General features: G+C 45.0%; 1 protein-coding gene across 1 annotated transcript in view; it reads left to right on the top strand.

Moving 5' to 3' along the window:
* Positions 1-14205, top strand: part of EMILIN2 (elastin microfibril interfacer 2) — a 36066-nt gene extending 21861 nt beyond the window's left edge. Inside the window, exons 5-8 of the mRNA XM_014938452.1 lie at positions 5518-5844; positions 6420-6458; positions 12668-12805; positions 13793-14205. Coding sequence (XP_014793938.1) covers positions 5518-5844; positions 6420-6458; positions 12668-12805; positions 13793-14130 — 842 coding nt within the window. The 3' untranslated portion in view covers positions 14131-14205. The remainder of the gene's footprint in view (positions 1-5517; positions 5845-6419; positions 6459-12667; positions 12806-13792) is intronic.
* Positions 14206-20992: the final 6787 nt, after the last annotated feature.

The following is a 20992-nucleotide window of genomic DNA, read 5'->3' as shown; positions in this document are numbered from 1 at the left end:
AGCAGAGGCACAAATTGGTTCCCTTTGGCTCAAAATGCTATGAAATGGTAACCTCAGGATGTTGGTGAACCTTGCCGCGAAGGGTTAGAGACCTTGCCAAATGCCGCTCAGTTCCCTTTGAAGTTCTTGCTCCAAATCACAGCAATGGGTTGTTTGTCTGAGAGACAAAGTGTACAGAAGGAAACAGAGTTCCTGTTTCTGTTAGCGTGATGTAAATCCGTAGGAATTGGAAACTGTTTTGAAACTGCGCTCTTCAGTCACTTGATGCTTCTGGTTTTAATTCTGTGCACATGTGAGATAAAGAAGAGGCTGATTTCTGTGACTGGCCCTAAACCAGAAGAAGAGGTGCTGAGGGAAGAGCCTGTGGGCTGTTGCAGCTGATGGTGTCCGGGGGAGATAAGATGAGGGACCATGAGCACTTTTGCTTGAATAGACAAGTTGTGCTTCATGAAAGGTCTCAAAGTAGTTTCTGCAGGGAAAAGTATCCTTCTTACTCCGAGGCAGAGACTTGAAAGCCTGTGATAAATGCATTGTTTCTGAGTGTTTAGTTGTTTAAAACCAAATGTATTGTGGTGTTTGACACAAAAATCCTCCTGAGATGAGAAGTTCTTTTGTGAAATTAAAAAAAAAAATACCTTTCTCCTCCTCTAAAGGAAAAAGTGAATGGGAAGGCAGGGGGTCTGTAATTCTCAGATATTTCTTTTGGTGAAATCTAGACTTCAACAGCATTAGGACCTTTGCCCCTAGATCTTGAAAAAGCGGACCCAGTCCCCATTAAAATGCAGTATGATGTAACCATTTAATCCTATTTCTCATCTATCTTGCCCAAAATAAATTTGCACTAGGGGCCAACATTGGAGGAACGTCCAAGATACAGTAATCTTCCTCCTGCTATTTAAAGCAGGTGTTGGAGCGGCCTCACGAGTTGTGTTTATCAGCCCCTGTTGGAAGGTTGTAAAGCTTTAAAAAGCCTCAGGGTGCCTGGGTTTCCACAGCATAACGCCGTTTCAGGGCAGGGTTCTCGGTCCACCATCAGGTGACAAAGATCCAGGCAAGGATGGTGCAGTGGGTGCCGGGATGCAGGGGTTCTGAGCATCCCTCGCTGCCTTGGGGTGCCCCTGGCCTCCCAAGGATTCGTGAAGCACACGCTTCAATCCCCAAATGTTTCCAATTACAGTAACGCCATCTGGCACAGCAGTCCAGCTAAGCTTTGATGGCTGGAGTTGCAGTAAGATATTGGCAAAAGAGCCTTTTTTGGAAGTAGTTTGGGAACCCTGTTACGTGAATTGGGTATGGCTTTAACTGCTTTTATATCCGTGATCTACAGCATCGTCTCTGATACCAACATCATTTGAAAAGACGATTTTCAGCCCTGGCTGTAGGTCGGTGTTGAGTTTCTTATGCAGTATTTGCCAGCGTATCGTAGCATTCAAATGATGTCATTTGAGTTTGGAACAGCCAAAACAGAAACAAGTTGTTACTAATAACAGTTGTTGAGGGCAGTAAGGCAAGGCTATGTTGCAAGAAATACAATATAAAAATCTTATCAAACAGTGTAAGCCCAGGACACTAAACCTGACCGAAGTCAAATGATCTTGGGAATACGGCTGTGTTTTATTCTGAATTTTTTATTAGGGTTTTTGAAATGCCTCAGTCCAAATAACAAGCCAGTTTAGTGAATGATTGTTCCTCAGATACACACCCAGAAGCAGACCCGTATTTTATTTGTTATAATTTCTGGTGAAGGTAGCACAGCGTCCTGCCATTCCCTGGACACAAGGGGGTGGCAAGGGCAGGCAGTGGTCTGCTCTGAGCTCAAGGGGGACCACCACACACCATATACTTGCCAAGACAAGGTAATCCACCAGCTCTTTGTCCATCTAAAATGGTGACTGCCCCCTTTGTTGTTCTCAGAGGTACCTGTGCACCTCTGCAGGTACGTTTGCTCTTCAAATGGCACAAAACTGAAAGCAATGTTAATGGTCTCTTTTAACTTACTGCCTATTCGTACAGATTCATGAAGTTTTCCAGGAGTCAGAAGTGTGGTCTTGCAGATACCACGCTGGGACTGCAGTTTGCTTTGGTTACGGTTATTTGACCTGAACTGCAATTCCTCTGGTAATTGTCTCTGTAGCAGGGTTTCGAAAGCAACAGCTAAATGTTGTCTGCTGAAGTTACGGTCTAAGAAACCAAATGTATGATCTCCATTACAGCATCGATAAAGAGCATTATAAAATCTTAGTGTTTTAGTGCAAATAAGAGAGAGTCATATGGTTGATTCCTCTAGAATCCCTATGAGCTCATGCAAAATGCAACCTCATTGTCAAATCCCTTTGGTATCTGTATAAGAAAATTCAAGTCAGGTCTTTTTGGCTTCTTGTGAGTCCAGTCAGAGATTCCTTTACTCACAGAATCACATGGGGTTGAAAGGGACCTCTGGAGATCATCTAGTCCAACCCCCTGCCAGAGCAGGTCCACCCAGAGCAGGCTGCACAGGAATGTGTCCAGGAGAGTTTTGAATGTCACTAGAGACAGAGACTCACAACCTCTCTGGGCAGCCTGTTCCAGGGCTCTGCCACCCTCAAAGTAAAGAAGTTCCTCCTCCTGTTTAGATGGAACTTGTGTATACAAGCTTGTGCCCGTTACCTCTTGTCCTGTCACTGGGCACCACTGAAAAAACTCAGTAGTTTACTACTACTTTAGTACTCAGTTTACTACTTTACTCTGTTTTACGCACCTTGTTTCCATGTGTTTTGGGGGCTGAGGAGAGCCTGGTCAGGGCAGAACAGTACTGGAAACAGATGCATCCTGAAGAGCCCCCTGCCTCACGCGTCCAGGTCGCTGCTTGTCTTCCTTCCCAGCAAATCATCCCTCCTTCAGTGAAGTAAATTTCAGGTTAAAGCTGCGTAGCTGAACAAACTGAATAGGATAAAATACTTTTAAGAGGAGGAAGGCAACAAAAACTTTCTTATTTTCAACCGAGGAGGGAAGCGTTTCCTTCTGTTTCGGTTGTGGTTGGTCATCTAAGAGCAGAAGCTGTTTGACATGGTGATGGAGTTGTCACACCAGTGATGACAACCGGAGCAGCAAGGACGCTGCTGCTGAGGGCCGTGTTACTGTTCTCAGCTGTGTAATGATCTCTGCTCTGCTCTTTGCCTTCCCGGATGGATGGGAAGATGATGGGGAAGATTTCTGGTTTGTCGCCGCTCAGCAAAGCTGAAGCAGGTCCAGCCAGATTCACCCCAGCCTTTGTTGGGGGTTCATTTTCTCATTGTCTTGTGAACTGAAAACACGTGTTATGGAATTCAGCATCAGGATAGGGTGGCTCCAGTGTTATCACCTTGTCTAGTGATTTATTGGTGCTTTGTCTTGCTATGATGCATCTCAGTAGAAGAGGCCAAAAAGGGTGGTAAAGGTGGCAGACCAGATCCCTCTCAACCTGGTTACTGGCACTTTAAAATGAGCTTTAGGTTTAGCTTTATGGAGATGTAGTTGGATAATTCTGAATATTGCAGCATTGATGTTGGAAGCAGTTTGCACAGGATACAGGATTTGGGCCATTGATTGTTATTTAAAGGTTTAGAAAAGCAGGCAGAGAAATATATTCATTTTCACTGTGTCAGCCCAGATTATTGTCTTAATAAAGCTCAGCTGAATTGACTAGAGAAGTGACAAGTACATGCATCCCAAGGTAAAGTATTTTGCCAATTTGTGTTTTGAATGAGGTTAATCTGAAGATTTTAGCTGAAGGTCTAAACCTATGCCACCATGGACAGATGTCTCACTAAGTTAACAACTCTGTTAAACAGTTTACTTTGATACTTTAAGCCTTTTTTTTTAAGCATTATAAGATTTTTTTTTAAATCCTGGGATTTTTATGAAGATAATTTTAATCTGTATAAAGTGAAAATTTCACTCCTTAGTCCTCTGCCTTGTGGGTAGCGTTACCGAGTGAGCTTCAGTCCAGCTTTGTGGTGCATTGCTTAGATGAGTTTCAATTCTCACGACAATTAAAGTCAGCCAGCAAAGCTCAGGAAGATTTTTTTTTTCCTAGCAGGCGTATCTAGCAGATGAATGCAGGTGGTGTGAGGCTATGACTTCAGACAGCCCCTCAGCACTCTGGAAGGCTTATGTGGACTTTTGTGGGACTGAAAACAAGAACCGAGATTCACAAGGGTAAAGTGCAGGTGTCAAGTAGTCACGAAACAGCATGTGGGTTGCCAGTGACACTGTCTGGACCTCAGCCGTGCATCACAGACAATACCTGCGTGACTTGGTTGTAAGCTCTCACCCAAAGGCTCAGTGTAAGGCCCTTTTGGGGGTCCCCAGCTGTGCAGCAGAGCCAGGGGAAGCCTCACACCACATCTGCTTCTAGGCACAGCCGTCCGGTTTAGCCCTAGCCACTGGTGAGTTTCTCCAGGCTGATTTTGGACTGTGGTGAATTGAAGTGCTTTGTTCTCACCACTGTCATCTCAGAGCGGTGGTCTCTGCTGTGGACCACAGCAACCATCTCTGGTGGGATGACTTGCATCAGATAAATTCTCAAGGGGATGTTTGTCCGTTTCCCCAGAAACTTACTTCCATCCCTGCACCCAAAGCCATGCTTTAGTCTCAAAATGCAACCAAAGTAACCAATGCTAATTTAGAATGAATTTCTAATTATCCTGTGTAAAGGCTGTCATTGCATCTGCTAAAATCTACACAGCTGCAAATTCATGTTCTTAATGTAGACGTAATTCAGCTTTGTTCATGTCATCTAGGACTTCATTTTTATGAATAAGCTGTAATTCCTATAAAGGGCTTAGAACTGGACCAGGTACACGAACATAATTGTGTCAGCGCTGTTCAACCCTGATGTCATATATGTTGGCTGCCCTACTGGAAAAGACTTTTAATGGTATCTCTTCTCTTCAAACAATAAAGTCTTTTTGCTGGTGGATTATATCCTAGGGTTCTGCCTTCGTTGTCAGAAAATATTAGTAATGGGAGTACTTGGAATGTTAAGGTCATTGCTTTTCAAAGTAGGGAAGAAATAATCTGTAAGTCAGTGTACATTTACTCAGGTTTTTGCTGTGGATACTTTATGGTAGTGCTAAAGGGTCAGCTTCGTGCTAGGTCTTGAGTTGAAAGTGTGAGCGATGGCAGGAAGGGGCTCAGGAGAAGTGACCTGAAGGCAGAGAGAGAGCACGCGATGGAGCTGAAGGCACTGGTGGGAATAGGTGTGATACACAAAGCTGGACCAGCGGGTGACCGCTCACGGGTTATTTGGCTGCTGCTTGTCCCTTCTCCAGGCTGTCTTCACTCCTTTCCCTGTGTCACAGGCTGGGAAAGAGGGGACTCTGTAGTACTGCAAGAGTGGAACAGAATTTTGCCAGTGTGGTCTTGGGTCTGAGGAGAGAGGTGTGGCCTCAAATTGAGTCCTGTTTTATTTTAAAGCTTTTTACAAAAATATGCCATTTTATATGCTATTTTAGGTGAATAATTTTGTATCTTTCCTCTTCTTTCATCACTTCAAAGGACGACCAGAAGTACCACGGCAGCCTTTGCCACCAAGACCACCCCTGCAGCCCCAGCCTGGCATATCCCTGCTGCCGTCAAGGCCAAGGATACAACCCCCACGACAGAGGATCCCCCTCCAGCCACCAAGACCTCTTCCACGCCCAGCGCTGCCAGGATCAGGAGTTGTGCCATTTCTGCCTGGAACCACCGGGATCATCTTGGAGACTGGAGAGGCAGGGCCTCCTGGCACTGTTCTAATGTCAGGAAGAGGGCGGCTTAGAAGCGTGGATGGTCAAGCTGGTCAAAGTACCATGCCCATTGCTGAAGGCTATGCTGGAGCACCAGGTGAGAGAACCAAAATAATGGTCAGTCACTCTTGTCTAAGTGCAATGGACGTGCCAGGTCTTGCTAGAGACGTGATACTGAAATGTGTTGCACTTTACCAGCCACCTTGCAGCCTTTCGTGGGTGCCCGTTAGCAGCTCTTGCTGCTGGGAAGGGGCTCACGGTGGAGATGATTTGTGAAGGGGCTGTTGCAGCCTCCAGCTGGCCACAGAAGTAGGGGAAACGCATTCGGTGCCAGTTTTGTTGCCTTTGCCAAGGCTGCACAAAGCATGAGGTCAACAGGGCTGATGTAAAATCCCTGGTAACTACAGCAGTCTTTGCCGCTAGGGAAACTAATTTTTTTCTTGCTGTAGTGCTTGCCAGTGGATTTAGGACATTGTAGTGAGAATTTCGTTTTCTTTGCCATGACCACCCCAGTTTAACAATAACTGAACATTTCACATGAGATGCTATTTGGTAGCTATTTGATAAGTTGCTGTTCAGTACCAAAGGATGCTTTTTAGAATGCTGCAGTGATATTTAGTCATAAAGGACTCCATGGTGTACTGTGTCACACATAATATTTTTCCTTTGTAGGGTATCCAAAATTATCTCCTCCTACCACAGACTCACAAGGTAAGGCTGCTGTTTCATAAAATTCTTTACATGTGTACTTAATCTTTATTTCAGTCCCTGGAAAGTCACGGTTGAGAGAGCAAAGTGTTGATTTTTAGTATTTAGCAGTGAGGAAAATCTGACAGATTTTTGCTATACCTAAGCTTTAAAATTTAATCCACATCCTTTGAAAAGATGAGGTTTTCGAGGTTTTGAAAAATAATTAATTTTGGGTTATTGTTACTTACTTTGGTGGGTTCTTTTTAAAATACGAAGGGTTTCTATTTCCTAGCAAATGTCAGTACTGACCTTTTTTTCTTCTTAAATGAAAGAATATGTATTTCTTTCTGACAATTTTAATATTTCTTTAATGAGATGTGAATAAGGACAAGACTAAGATCTTGAAGCACTGTTAGTATCTGAGGTAGTGCGTGAGTTGATCCTCCTTTGGAGGGGAGTTTCTGGTTTTGTTAGAATCTCAAGGGTTTGTGTTCCTGACTGCAGTGAAAGCAGGAGTGCTCCCACTGACAAACACAGTTTAAAAAGATTCAAAATGCAGTTTTCTTGGTTTGGTGGTGTTTTTTAAATTAATTATAATATTTAATATCACATAATTTAATATGGATTTGTATGATAAACAGGTATAAATCCTGTGTGAGACATTCTAGTTGGCCTTGATAAATCCATTGTTAGGGTGCTGCCTGCCCTACAACCTCACACTCAAGATATTATCAAACCCCGGGGAAGAGTATCCGCGATCAAAGCGAATATTCCCACACCCTCTTCAGGAAGAATGATTTCATCTAAATTTGTTTGAGGAAATATGAAAAATAGAACATTAGGGCTTTATGGCATCCAAAATCCTACCCTTGGGCCTTAGTTTGATGGCCCTAATAAAATCACAGATACACGTCCTGAAGACTGGTCTGGGGACTGACAGAGTTGTAAAGAGATGAAACTGTAATTCTGGTATTTATACTTTGTAATTAAAAAATCTGTCATAGCCTTAAAGCAATCTTTTTGCATTTGAGGATTGTGGTGGTAAGAATGAGCAGCACTAGATGAGGTTTCTGGAAGAGGATGAGAAGTAAAGAAATGTTCGTTTATCTTGATGCCAGCAAAGCCGATATAGATGTCGAGATTTCTGTGATAAATGGATTTCCTGGGGGTTTTCTTCCACTTTGTACAGCCTATTGCCATTTATAGACAGCAGTATTTTAATAAGTTTATGCTAAAACTGTGTGAAACAGTAGGTGGATGTTGAAAGTATTGAAAAGGCAGGGTACGGCAGGCACCATGTGCTGCTTGGTGGGACGTTGTTGCAAAGAAACATTATCACCCTTGGGATCCAGAGGGAGCTGGGCTGGACCAAGGAGTTCCTTTCCCTGATCCCTGTTCCTGAAGACCTATCTAAATCTGATCTGTCCTATAACTTCCCCCCAAATGCCTTGCAAACCCCAATGGCAGGTACAGTCATAGAAAACAGAGAGGCAAGGATGGTGCAAATAGCTGTTAGACTTCTGTGGAGTTAGAGCGTTTATATCCACTGCCCTCATCGTCAGTGTCTGCCTCTAAACAACAAAGAGAGAGCATTCTGGGGCAGAATTCAGCAGTTAACAGTGTTGTAGAAATTAGCAGCTGGAGAGGGGAAGACTTTTGGCTTATTGGAGGGAGAACTCAATGCTCAAATAAGGCATCAAGGAATCTTTAGTACCTAGTTCGTGCAGGACCACAGTTTATGATGTCTTTGCCAGTCTTCACCCAGTGCATTTTGTGGTACTGTAGTTCAAATTTGAAAGAGGATCAGGTCTTCTTGTACTGTAATTCCTAAAATAAGAAGCTTGTACTATTAAATTGGCTTTCTGAGTACTCCCTTTCATTTCTGTTTCTGAATAGCTTTTGTTGTATAAAAGCACTGCTCAGGAAGAAGTTGAGGGCTCCCACTATCCCACTTTAGTGCTCTTCTTGAATGCTGAGGCACAATTTGCATACTTTTCAATACCAAAGTATTGCTTGAGTTCTTCAGATTAATTAGCTATCTGTTTGCATGCATCTCACAATATAACGTTGTAGGTAAAGATCTTCAAGGACTTAGAAGTATTAATGAGAGAGCATAAGGCACAATATTACATACTAACTCTATTTTCACAGGCAAGGAGTTTATAACAAAGGTGAGTTAAGCGTCAGGACCTAAGTGCATCCACCTAATCCCTTTTAATACAGAAAGAATTGAACCAATTGTTATTTAGAGAAACATCAGCAGCCAGTGCTATTGCAGCATAGCGATTTTACGGTTATGAGAATTTTTGTTTGCTGGAGCAAAGAAAATTGCAGAGGCAGAAGTAATGAATTGGCTGATGAACTGGTCTGGGAACTGATGAGAAAATGCATGTAAGATCCCAGGTCACACAATTAGGCAAGGACAGAGCCAAGAAGAGGATTTGGATGTTCTGATCAGCATACAGAGGGTCACGGTGAAAAAAATTCACTGAGAGCACAAATTGTCTTCCCCCCCCCTTCCCCTTGATGCAGTCTGCAGTGCTGCTTGTGTCCTTAACCCTGCAGCTCCAAGGGAGGGTGGTTGCTCCTCTCTAAAAGAAATTGTAATAAAGAAAACAGGGCTGAGCTAGTGAGCCCTGCCCCTGTGTAAGTGCTGCTGTATGTATCCATGCAGATAAAGGGCTAAGTTTGGTTTGAGCTTTTTAATTCTTCTTGCTTATCTGATACTCAACCATCTTTACTTTCTCCATGTGACTCCAGGGAGTCAGCCTGTAGGACACGTATCAAATTTAAAGGCATGGGGTTTATTGTAAGATTTACGTTGTTGTAGGTTGTCCTTGATTTGAAGAAAGAGTTTACTGAATACATAAATTACTCTGCCGTACTCGTGACGGGTTCCGCTGCATGCTTAGCTCTTTTTTTTGATTAGTGGACAGGGAGCAGTATTCTCATTAGTGCACATCTCAGGGGGAAGCCTCTTTGCTGACTTTGAGGTAGAGAACACGCGATTGCTCGCAGTTGCACCAGTGGTTGTTCTTTGCTGCTGTTTCATAGAATGATTTGGGAGAAAAGTATCTGTGTCTTCATAACACACTAAGTGAGTTGTCATCCACATCAGAAACTCTGTGACTTAGAGCAGAGCTAATGGGCCCAGCTTCGTTGAGCGCTGGCTCTTGGAAATCAGTGTGGTGCTGTGCTTTGCTGTATGGCCATCCCATATGCAGAGAGGATTTTCCAGAAAATGACATGTGCTAGGGTCAAACTGAAGAGTTGTTTGTTGTTTTTTTTTTAAAAAATAGTCATGTAGATGATAAATTGCTGATATTTGTGTACCATTTGCTCCACCTGAAATGATGCGTTTTGCCCTCATTTAGATTTAGTTGTATTGGCCACACAGAGAAAATCTGACATATTCTCCCTACTCCTGCCATATGCAAAGGAGTCCTAAGTGCATCCTGACAAATTAATTACCTACGTATGGTATCTCTTCTGTGTAGATTCTTGGAGCCCTCATTCCAGTTGCTGAGTAATTGTCAGCAGCACCGTTACACTCTTATTTTTTTTTTCCTTTCATCTTGATAGAAAATGCTTGTGCTGTGCACTGTTTTGTTTTGCTTGATTTTTCCCCTCTTCTTTTTTCTCCTTCTGGCCTTTGGGCTCTGTGGGAGGCATGAACTGTGCTGGGAAGTCAAAAGAGAGGTGGAGAACCAGAAATACAACTAGCAGATGCCTGGAAGTAGATGTAACCTAATAAAGGCCACCCATGTATCTTCTGTGGTCTTTTGACTCCTCAGAATGCATTATTGCCATGATCAGCTTAGATTGCCATGAACATGCATACCTCATCCTGCTTATGTGTATATATCTATCTGTCTTTCTCAGGTGAAACTTTCTTAAATACATCTAAAGTCAAAGGGTTTTTTCCTCCCCCTTAAGCTGTAAAACTGTGGTTGAATCTTTTGCGAAACTTTTTGTCTGCCTGGCAGTTTCTTCATCAGAGCTGTGCATGTGGTTCCCAGCTTTTAAATGTTTTAAAAAATTTCTTCCTGAATTTATAATTCCACAACACTTGACTGCTTAAGTGAAAGCAGTTTCCAAGCCTGGACCTTGCCTAGAGAATCTGAACTTTGGTCTTTGCATGAAGAGGAGTCTTTGCAAGTGGGAACCTGTAAGAGAAGGTGGTTCACCTCTCTGTAAGGTTCTGCCAAAGCACTGCTGAGAGCTTGTGAAAGCTTCAGAGAGGCACAGCTCCAGCTGGAAGCAGGGAGGAGGGTAAGAGAGCACAGACACGTTGCATCTCCTGTGCCTCCTTACATTGCCCACTGAACTGATCTACTGGATATTTAGAGGGCTTTTAGATTTCTCCTTTGGACAAACTCGGATGATGTGCTAAACTTGGCTGCAGAGCTGAAGCAACTTCAGCATCAAACTGTAATAACTATTTGAGCAATTACTGCAGGAAAATCTTGAAGGAAGCCTGGTGAGCCAGAGCGGGAGTTGCTCCCTTATCCGGGTGACACCAACTCAGACAGAATTGTAGCTACTGCAAACGGAAAGGCCAGAGCTTCTGGGCAGGTGGCAAATAGTTTCTGCTGTTTATGCAGTTTATGGCTGCAGGGGAGAGGAACCTGTCCAAGTGAGCCAACAAGAAGTTAGTTGAGGTGCGTTTTCAGTTGGTTTGAGTCTCAGGTGAAGCTGAGAATACAAAGAGATGCTTTCTCTAACTAGCCTGGTGTTAAGGTGGTGGAGCTTTACAGAAGCTGCTTAAGTAAGTAGACTTCCTGCAATTAATTTTGGTCCTTTCAGATAACCTCATCTTAGCTCACAGGAGCACCTGCAGGCGCACGGGCAGGTAGGAGTAATGAAAAAGGGCTTCTGTCTGTTTTCTGGCTGTGAGACGAAATACCAAATAAGCAGAGATAGATACATGAGATCTACATGAGATAAAATGATACATGAGGCAGCTGGTTACTAGCCCCTGAGGGAAACAAAGGTAGTTACTTGCCATTTCTGAAGTTGCAGGCATGTCTTCCCCTTGCCTTCCCCTCCCACTCTTCCCATGCCAAGTTATTCAGGAAAAAAAAAAAACCAACCAAAAAAGAAGGATAGCAGATCATTTGTATATCCACACTTTAGGTGAAGTTTTGTCACTTTTAAACTTCAGTTTTTAAGGGATATAATCTGAATTGAACATTGGTTGCTGATGGGCATCTCAGATTGAGAGGAAGAGAAAACCAAACATACATTTTAAGGAAGGCAGAAGAAGGAGCAGGGGTGAAACAGCATGGAGAAGGCATGGATCCTAATCTGAACAGGGTAGAACAGAAAGAGCAATTGAGGACAACTTTAAGAGTGTTAGTTGTTTCCCGAATTGCCCAACCAAAGCACCAAGACTTGACTTCTTCTAGTGGTGTTCCTGCCTTAGGGGAAATGTTCAGAGGGAAGGGAACTAAAACGGGACTAACAAGTGGTTGATCACTAAAGACTTGCCATTAAGTCAGTCTGTTAAAAAAAGAAATTTGTCTCAGTTGTCCAAACTGACTGTACTTTGTCTAACAGCAGTGTTCAGCTAGTAAGCAGAGAGCCACTATAAAATAGCTAACGTCTGTTTGATCTGCTGACAAAAGAAGAAAAAATTGAGTGAAAAGTTGCCTAAAAGAGAATTGCAAGAGAGAAAAGCCTTGGTGATGGTTCTCTTTGCTTTAATACCAAAATGTTACTTCTTATAGTTATTTCCACTGCCGTCAGCAGTGAAGGTAAGAGATCTAAGATGTGGGCAGTTTCTCAGCGTGAGTAGGAGAGCTGTCACAAGCTATACACCTTACCACTCCTGTTGCCATTGTGATAGGTCCAGAGAGCAGAGATGTCCATGGGCAGTCTCAATCCTGAAGAAGGTCCCTGGCAGAAGCATTGTTGGATTGAGGGGTGGCAGGATTTCTGCTGCCAGCATTTACAAGCCATGTACCTTTTCCTTAGAAGGAGGAAAAAAAAAAAAAGAGAGGTGGCTGTGGCCAAGGGGGGAATATTATGGTTCTCAGTAAATTTTATGGTGAGACAGCTGGGACCTGGGCCAGCAATACGTATTATGCTAATTCTGGCATCTCTCAAGTGACAGAGTTAGTCCAAGTGGAGTATGTGCAGTAATGGAGACACTGGATTATAGACCATGCCAGGGAGAGGCTGTGTTGTCATCCTGATGTGACTCTGACTCACGTTGTTACCCATTTTAGGACCTGCTGCTGCTGCGGCGGCCTCTCTGGTGTCCTTTTCTGCTGGCCTCACCCAGAAGCCTTTCTCGAGCGATGTCGGCGTGGTTCACTTCAACAAAGTGCTTGTGAATGACGGGGACTATTACAACCCCAATACAGGTAATGGCCAAAGGATGGACCCACAGAGATGGCACATGGGCAGGTGGCACGGGTTACCAGTGTTTGATGCTACCTCAGGCCTTGCTGGCAGCCTGAACAAACAAAATAAGCCCATTGAAAGCAGACACACCAGGGTAAAACCTTCCTCTGGATGTGGACAGGCATGCACTTTGCCACTGCTGGTTTTCCATGGCTGCCCAGTAATACTCACCCCTGCCTCTGGGGTTGTGCTTCTCACTCCACCTCAGGCCAGCTGAGCCCTGGTAGCCAGGTGAGGTTCCTTGGTAACCCACGTCACTGCAGCTCAGGCAGCTGGGTCACCCCAGGGAGAGGAGGGAGGGAGGTGACACGTATATTGGTGCCTCTCTAATAATGGTAACTGTTGACTGCTTCCTTCTAAAGCAGAGTATAGAATCATAGACTGGTTTGGGTTGGAAGGGACCTTAAAGATCATCTAGTTCCGCCCCCCGTGACATGGGCAGGGACCCCTCCCACTAGCCCAGGTTGCTCAAAGCCCCATCCAGCCTGGCCTTGAACACTTCCAGGGATGGGGCATCCACAGCTTCTCTGGGCAACCTGTTCCAGTGCCTCACCACCCTCAGAGTAAAGAATTTCTTCCCAATGTCTCATCTAAATCTCCCCTCTTTGTCAACTTGAGGGTGTTCAGCATGCCTTAAGCTACTGGGGACTTGCACAGCATGTGGGTGCCTCTCACCTCTTCACCCCACTCTGAGTCCTGGCAGCTGCTTAGGCCAGGAGGTTTCTAAACGTAGACAGGACCTGCTTATGTAGGTAGGAGGACCGGTGGGCTCCTACAGCCTTCATGGCTGCTAGCAGTTGGTCACCTGCCCAGACTGACCTTGTCACAGTTGTCTGTACGTAGCAATGGGTAACCCGTGTCGCTGTATGTTTATCATCATGCTTAGGGCATTCGGGTCTCTCCATTTGGAGTAGCTCTGAAAAGCTCAGTGTGTCTCTCTTCTGCAGGCATTTTCACATCTCCGTATGAAGGGCGGTACCTGATCACCGCTGTGCTGGCCCCAGAGAGGGATGAGTACGTAGAAGCCGTGCTGTCCGTCTCCAACGCCAGCGTGGCTCAGCTCCACACCGCTGGGTACAGAAGGGAACTGCTGGAGTATCACAAACCCTACTCGGGGAAACGGACCTGTGGTGGTCCTGGGACATTCCACCTTGTTCTTCACCTCAAAGCAGGAGATGAAGTAAATGTCGTCGTAACAGGAGGCAAACTGGCCTACACAGACTCTGACGAAATGTATTCCACGTTTAGTGGAGTTCTCCTTTATCCTTCCATTTCTCATGTTTAGGTTTACCTTGAACAGGAGAGAAGGGTAAGATATTCAGAAGAAATTAAGTGTAATAAAATTCAAAGCTTTAATATATTCAGTTTATATATTTGATTTCAGTGATGGGTTTATAGTCTATACCGAGACCTTTTCCTTGTCCCCTGTTTCCAGAGGTAGCTACAAAAGAGATGTTTCTGTAGCTAAATTAACTGCTTCCCAAGCCCTTGTTTACCCGTACAAGCAGAACAAATGTTAAACAACAAATATGTTCTCAGTAGATACTTTTCCACTGTGCTCTCGCTATTCCCTATTCAATTGCCTTTGCAGTCTTCTCCCTAGTCTATCACATCCTCCTTAGTGTATCAAAGTTTACATCTTCGCTGAAGTTTACAGTTGTGGTCAGCTATTTTCATGTGTTCAGTAAAGCAGGGGTGAGAAAGCAAGGTTGCATCAGATGCAGTTATCACTTCTTAGTCCTTGTGGTATTTAATATCATGTTGGGTCAAGTGCATTTGTGTAAACAATTTGTTCAAAGCAATTGCTAACCGTGGTGGTGGAAAGCAAAACGATACTTATCTGCAGCAGTTTTCTTTTTTACTTTAAGGGCCAAACACAGTGCTAAGAGATGAGCGACTCATTCCAGTCCAATGGAAGCAGCTGTGCTGGGAGAAACTTACCTTCCCTCAGCTTCCCACCGGGCAGACACGAGTGTAAGGTGCAGTTGTCACTACTGAAAGAGTTGTTGTTATTATTATTATGACAGTTATTTTCAATTCATACTGTAAAAAAAGACGATCCGTTACGCATGACGCTCTTGAGATTAAAGCTTGGTGCTTGAAATGAATAAAACAGGTCAGAAAAATACAAATCATCTGTGCTTAGTTAGAAAAAGTAGTAATTTTGAAGTTTAAAGAAAATTTACAAAGTTTGTTTCTGGAACTCCTACAGTATTTGCTTTATAAAGGAAGTTTTGTATTTGTTGCATTGTAAAAAACAAATCAGAGGAAAAATCATTAATAATAGGATAATAGTCTTATTAGCCAATACTGTCAACTGCACAACCCAGCCGTCTGTGCTGCGTCTTCATTGTAACAGCCTCCTGCATCAGTGCTCTTCAGTGAGGTTTGTTCTGATATTCAGCATCTGCTTACATGGATGAAACAACTTTCTTAGCTTAAACAGATAAACAATTTGGGGCAGCAGTATTTTACTTCTCTTTTTATACTAGCTACTTCTCAGTGGAGCTAGCAAAAACGATGTTTGGCTCTTTCGAGTTAGCATTTTCATCTCTTTCATGGCTGAAAAAAACCTGAGAGCAGCACTATCCAGCTGTCACCTATAGATTCTTATATAAACTGATCTTCTTTAATAGTCTATTCACGCTACATAGAGTTGCATTTATCATAGCAGTTTGTGTAGTAGATTTCCCTTCTTATAAATCCCCAACAGCTGTTTGTAGCCTCAGAACAAACAATTCCTTTAGGTGAAGGAAGAACTCCCTGTGCTCTGGGCAGCACAGCACGCTTTAGCTGAAGCCCTTCCCATCTGAGGAGGTCAGATGAAGACTCATGCCTTTGTTGCTTAAAGTTTTGGAATAGATAACTCCCCTAATAACCCCGTTTCCAGGCGATGAGATGGGGCCTTCCCACAACAAACTGTCACATCCTGGAAGTTGAGCTGCTTCTGAGCAAAGCAGGCTCCACAGAGGAGCTCCGAGCCCGTCCCAGGGCAGCAGGGGTTGTGCCCAGTTGTGAGCACAGGAAGGAAATTGCAAGCAGAGTCCTAAAGCCCCTGGTTTAGGAAGATCCCTCGGCACCTGATTTTCAGCAACGAGGGTGTTACTGATAAGCAGAAGCCAGGACTGGATGGATTTTGGAGCAGGGTGGAAGGCTGTTTCTGTAGGAAACTACTACTCAGTAGCCAAAGATGTACGTCAGCTGGCCCCTCACAGCTTGGTAAAGGAGCCACCCCATCTCATGTCCCGTGCGTTGGTCTGGAGCTGTGCTGGAGCACGAGCCTTAGCGAGCAGGGAGCAGCCACGGGCTTCTTCAAGGGGGGCTTGGTTTTCCTTTGTCCTAAATCAACAGCCCCTTTCTGTCCCGTGCCTTTCTAGGTCTCAAAATTGAAGGCACAGAGAGGAACAATTGTTTTCTGTGTTTTCAAAAGCCAGTTACATCAACCAGGGTTTTTTTTTTGGTTTTTTAAAAAGTAATTTCTCATTCTGTACGAAGGCCGGAGAGGCACTTTTCCTTTTAGGATATATTTCAGTCTCCTCAAGAAAGCTGTGTTCTCTAAGAAGTTGGCTCCAGACTACGTGTGACTCAAGCATTGTTAGATTATTGTTGCCTGTTCTAAAAATGACTCATGGAAACAAACAAAATGAGCTGAGTGTTTAGGGAGACCTAGCTGGCAAACACTGCTTTTTTTTTTTTTTTTTCCTTTTTTTCTTTTTCCCCTCCAAGTGAGACATTTTTAAGAATCAGCAGTGCAAGCTCAGTGCTAGAGTTGCAAAAGTTGTATCATCTAATTCTTAAGCTAACCACTCTGGTAGATTTTAAATCCAACCCACACACCTTCCAAGCCCGGTTCTGCTAATGGGACAGGGCTGTCTTCTGCCAGAAGGTTTCTCCTTGTACTTGGGGTCTGCTGCTGCTCAGATACAAGGGCTCATCCAAATGCAGCATAACTGGTGTCTGCACACAGGCAGAAAGCATTCCCTGAACAATGTCAACTGCAGGGATGTATTTTAAGGACACCTTTTAGAGCTTGTAGGGGTAGTTTCCCATCCACCATCTCTAGCAGCGCAGTAGCTAAAGCTACGACCTTTGACAAGGAACCTCTGTCTTAGATTCCTGCCTTTGTTGAGAGAGACTTGACCTTTAATTTCCACCTCCTCAGTAATTGCTGTAATCAGGGTAGGTGGCTTGGTGCCTTCTGATGAGGTTATTTTCCTGGGGCATACAAAGTGGAGCATTCACCCAGCTGGGAAGATCACAGTGCTGTGGCCCCTACAGAGCAAAGGGAGGGGGGAACCTGAGTTCCAGTCTCTGCTCCAGCATCTGCTTGAATAAAACGTTCATTAAAGCAGCAGCTGGAAGGGACTGAAGCACAGACACATTCATGGGCCTGCTGAGGGTTTGCTCTTCCAGAACAGCCCAGCCTCACAGGAAGGAGCAAGAGCCCTGCTCCAGAACACCCTGAAGCCACCAACCGAGCATTTACATCTTTGGTGGCAATCAACAACAGAAGGAGGAAATACCGGCACCGAAAGGAACATTTCATGCTGGGGGGGGTGATGATTTGACTACCACAACCAGGAGCATCCACAAGCTCACATAGGAAGCATCTCTAAACCAAGAAAGCCTTAAAAAACCCCATAAATCCTGTAGGCAGGAGCTGTAAGGCAGGTATTCACAGAATCACAGAATCTTAGTGGTTGGAAGGGACCTCTGAGATCATCGAGTCCAACCACAAAAAAACCCAAACAAACAAACAAACAAAAAAAACCCAAAAAAACCCACACCCCACCAAACGCCCACCAAAAACACCGCACCCACCAACTAAACCCCACACTCAACACCTCCCCATAAACCAATAACCTTGGGCACTAGAGCATGCCCTGAAGAGCCATGTCTATACGTTTCTTAAATACCTCCAGGGATGGTGACTCCACCACCTCCCTGGACAGGCTGTTCCAGTGCCTGACCACCCTCTCAGTAAAATAATTCTTTCTAATATCTAATCTAAATCTCCCTTGCCGCAACTTCAGACCATTTCCTCTGGTCTTGTCGTTCGTCCTTTGGGAGAAGAGGCCAACACCTGCCTCTCTACACCCTCCTTTCAGGTAGTTGTAGAGGGCAATGAGGTCTCCCCTCAGCCTCCTCGTCTCCAAACTAAACATGCCTAGTTCCCTCAGCCTCTCGCCCGTTTCGTAAAGCACATAGTGCAGGGTGTGAGGAATGCCAGATTCTTAAGCAAAACAGTATCTGTTGTGCCAAGTGCTCCCATTTCACAGCAAAAGAGGAGGAAAACCAAACCATACCAGGTGAGGCTGTACAGAGGTGTGTATAGAGCCCCTTGGCCAGGCAGAAGGCAGGGTGGTTGGTTTCTCAGGGACTGTCCAAATACCAACACCAGCAGAGTCCCCAGGGCAGCGCCACACATCAGACAGGTACATTTCCTACGGCCAGGCCGTTGGCAGCAGAACATCTGCAGACAGGCTGGCTGTCAACAGCCACAGACTCTGCTCTGGCCAAACCTGGGAAGTCTGTCCTACAGCAGCGATGGGGAAATAACAACAATACAAAGCAGTTGTATCCCCACAAAAGCTTGGAGCAAAGCAGGAATGCCAGTTTTCACCACAAAGCGTGTAAAAAAAAACCAAACCACCTACCTCATTATTTTATTTTCCTATTAAGGCTTCGGAGACAGTGGAGACCTTTCTATAGTGACTGCTCAAAGCAGTGACGATTTTCAGTGGCATTCCACCCTGTATCCTTTCCACGTACACCAGGTTAGTTGCAGCAACTTTGTGTGGTTCTGCTGAGGGACTCAGTCAGCCTGGTGACACCAACCAGCCAGCCATGAAGAATTACCAATAGTCAAGGAAATAGAGCGCGCTGTAAGTAGAAAGCAAAGGAAAGCAACTTGAAACAAAATACCCATCATCTCCCAGCAGGGCTTTAAAACGCAGTGGGAATGCAAGGTGAAGGGCTCCCCAGCTGCAGTGAGGAGATTCCAGTCGGGACTGAATTGTTTCCCGAGGACACACTGTGTGTTTGGAAGTGAGTTTTATCTGCTGGATAAGTCAGTCCTTGTGTTACGGCCCAGTGGCGGATATGGATCTATGTCACCAAAGCTATGAATGCGCTTCCAGCCTCAGCGTGGAGCCGGGAGGAACGTGTGCCCCCCCGAGACCCGGTCAGCAGGCAGGCTGTGGCTGCTCCCAGATAACAAGGGCACAGAGTTCAATGTGTCACCTTAACCAGGAACACCCAGGGGCTGTGTCCTGTCAGCATCACAGGACAGGCTGGCGCTGGAGCCGGCACCAACCCTCCTGCAACGTACCCTGCAGGCTTGAGACAAGATGCGGAAGAACAGCTGTGCCAATTCTTTGTGCATGGGAGACTTCAAAGAACATCTTGTAACATGTTTCTACAGAAGCAGGTTTTGGCATTTATCCATTTTGCTATCTTGATTGTAAAAAAAAAATAAAAATCAACAAAACCCAACCACATGAATTTTTCAGCAAAGAACAGCATATTTGAGAGTATGCTTTATGTGTGCATGTGTATACATATAGTCATGTCTAGAGCGAAAGAGCAATATCCAGGAACACGAAGAAAACTGTGTGATGGAAAACAACTGCAGATATGTCCCAATAAAGCCTACCTGTTGTGTGACGTCTTGATGCTCTTTGTTTTCCAGCGAACACAGCAGCACTGTAAGCCAAAATTGTTTGCGCTCTCCTCCACCACCTTTAAAACTGGAGCTTCTGGCTCCTCGGTCACACTTGCATGGGTATTGGAAGTGTTTATTCAGTGGCAAGCTCTCTTCCCTGGGCTTTGTGGTACACAGAAACTTTGCCAACAGTTCTTATCCATCTTAGTTGGTCTATTCCATTCACCAAGAATGAGCAAGAGTAGAGTATTTCAGTTGGGAGGAACCTACAATAATCTTTGAGTCCGACTGTCTGACTGCCTCAGGGCTGACCAAAAGCTAAAGGGTGTTATTAAGGACATTGCCCAAACACATTTTGAACACCCACAGGCTTGAGGCATTGACCACCTCTCTAGGAAGCCTGTTCCAGTGTTTGACCACCCTCCCAGTAAAAAAATGCCTTCTAATGTCCAGTTTACACCTCTCCTGTGCAGCTTTGAACCATTCCTACACATCCTGTCGCTGTATCCCAGGGAGAAGAGCTCAGCTCTCAGAGGGAGAGCTCCCTCTCCCCATCCTCTCCTCAGGAAGCTGTAGAGAGCAATGAGGTCACCCCTCAGCCTCTTTTCCTCCAAGCCAGACAAGCCCAAAGTCCTTGCCTGCTCCTAATGGGACATGTCTTCCAGCCCTTTCACCAGCTTTGCTGCCCTCCTCTGGACACGTTCAAGGACCTTTGCATCCATCTTAAAAGGTGGGGCCCAGAACTGCACACAACACTCAAGGTGAGTGCTCAATGAATTTCACAAAATTTTTAGAGTTGGAAGGGACCATAGAGATCATCTAGTCCAACTCCCCTGCTAAAGCAGGACCACCCAGAGCTTGTCAGAGCATGTTACTCAGGACTGCATCCAGGCGGGTCTTGAAAATCTCCAAAGAAGGTTGCACCAAAGCTGAACACAGTGGGATAATCACCTCTGTTGATGGGCCGATGATGCTGTGTTAGATCACAGAATCTTCTAGGTTGGAAGGGACCTTAAAGATCATCTTGTCCAACCGTCAACCTAACTGACAAAAATAGACACCCGCATAACCAACAGAAAGCAACACCATCACTAAACCATACCTCCCAGCACTTTATCAACCTGTCTTTTGAACACCTCCAGGGATGGTGCCTCAACCACCTCCCTGGGCAGCCCATTCCAATGCTTGATAACCCTTTCAGTGAAAAAAATCTTCCACCAAATTTTTCCACCGAAGATGCCCCCCAGGATGGGGTTTGCCCTCTTGGCTTCCAGGGCCCACTGCTGGCTCGTATTGAGCCTGCTGCCGGCCGGCACCCCCAGGTGCCCCTAGTGCTCTCCATCCACCCCTCTCCCAGTTCACACTTGTGCTCAGTGTTACTCCACCCCAGGGGCAGAGTCTGCCATTTGCACTTGATAATTTTCAGCCCGTTAATCACTGCCCAGAGCTCAGCCTATGCAGATCCCTCTGCGAGGCCTTGTGC

The sequence above is a fragment of the Calidris pugnax genome, unplaced genomic scaffold, assembly GCF_001431845.1.
Source record: "Calidris pugnax isolate Ruff unplaced genomic scaffold, ASM143184v1 scaffold13, whole genome shotgun sequence".
NCBI lineage: Eukaryota > Metazoa > Chordata > Aves > Charadriiformes > Scolopacidae > Calidris > Calidris pugnax.
The sequence above is the reverse complement of the archived record's forward strand: the minus strand, read 5'-3'. Positions and strand labels throughout refer to the sequence as shown.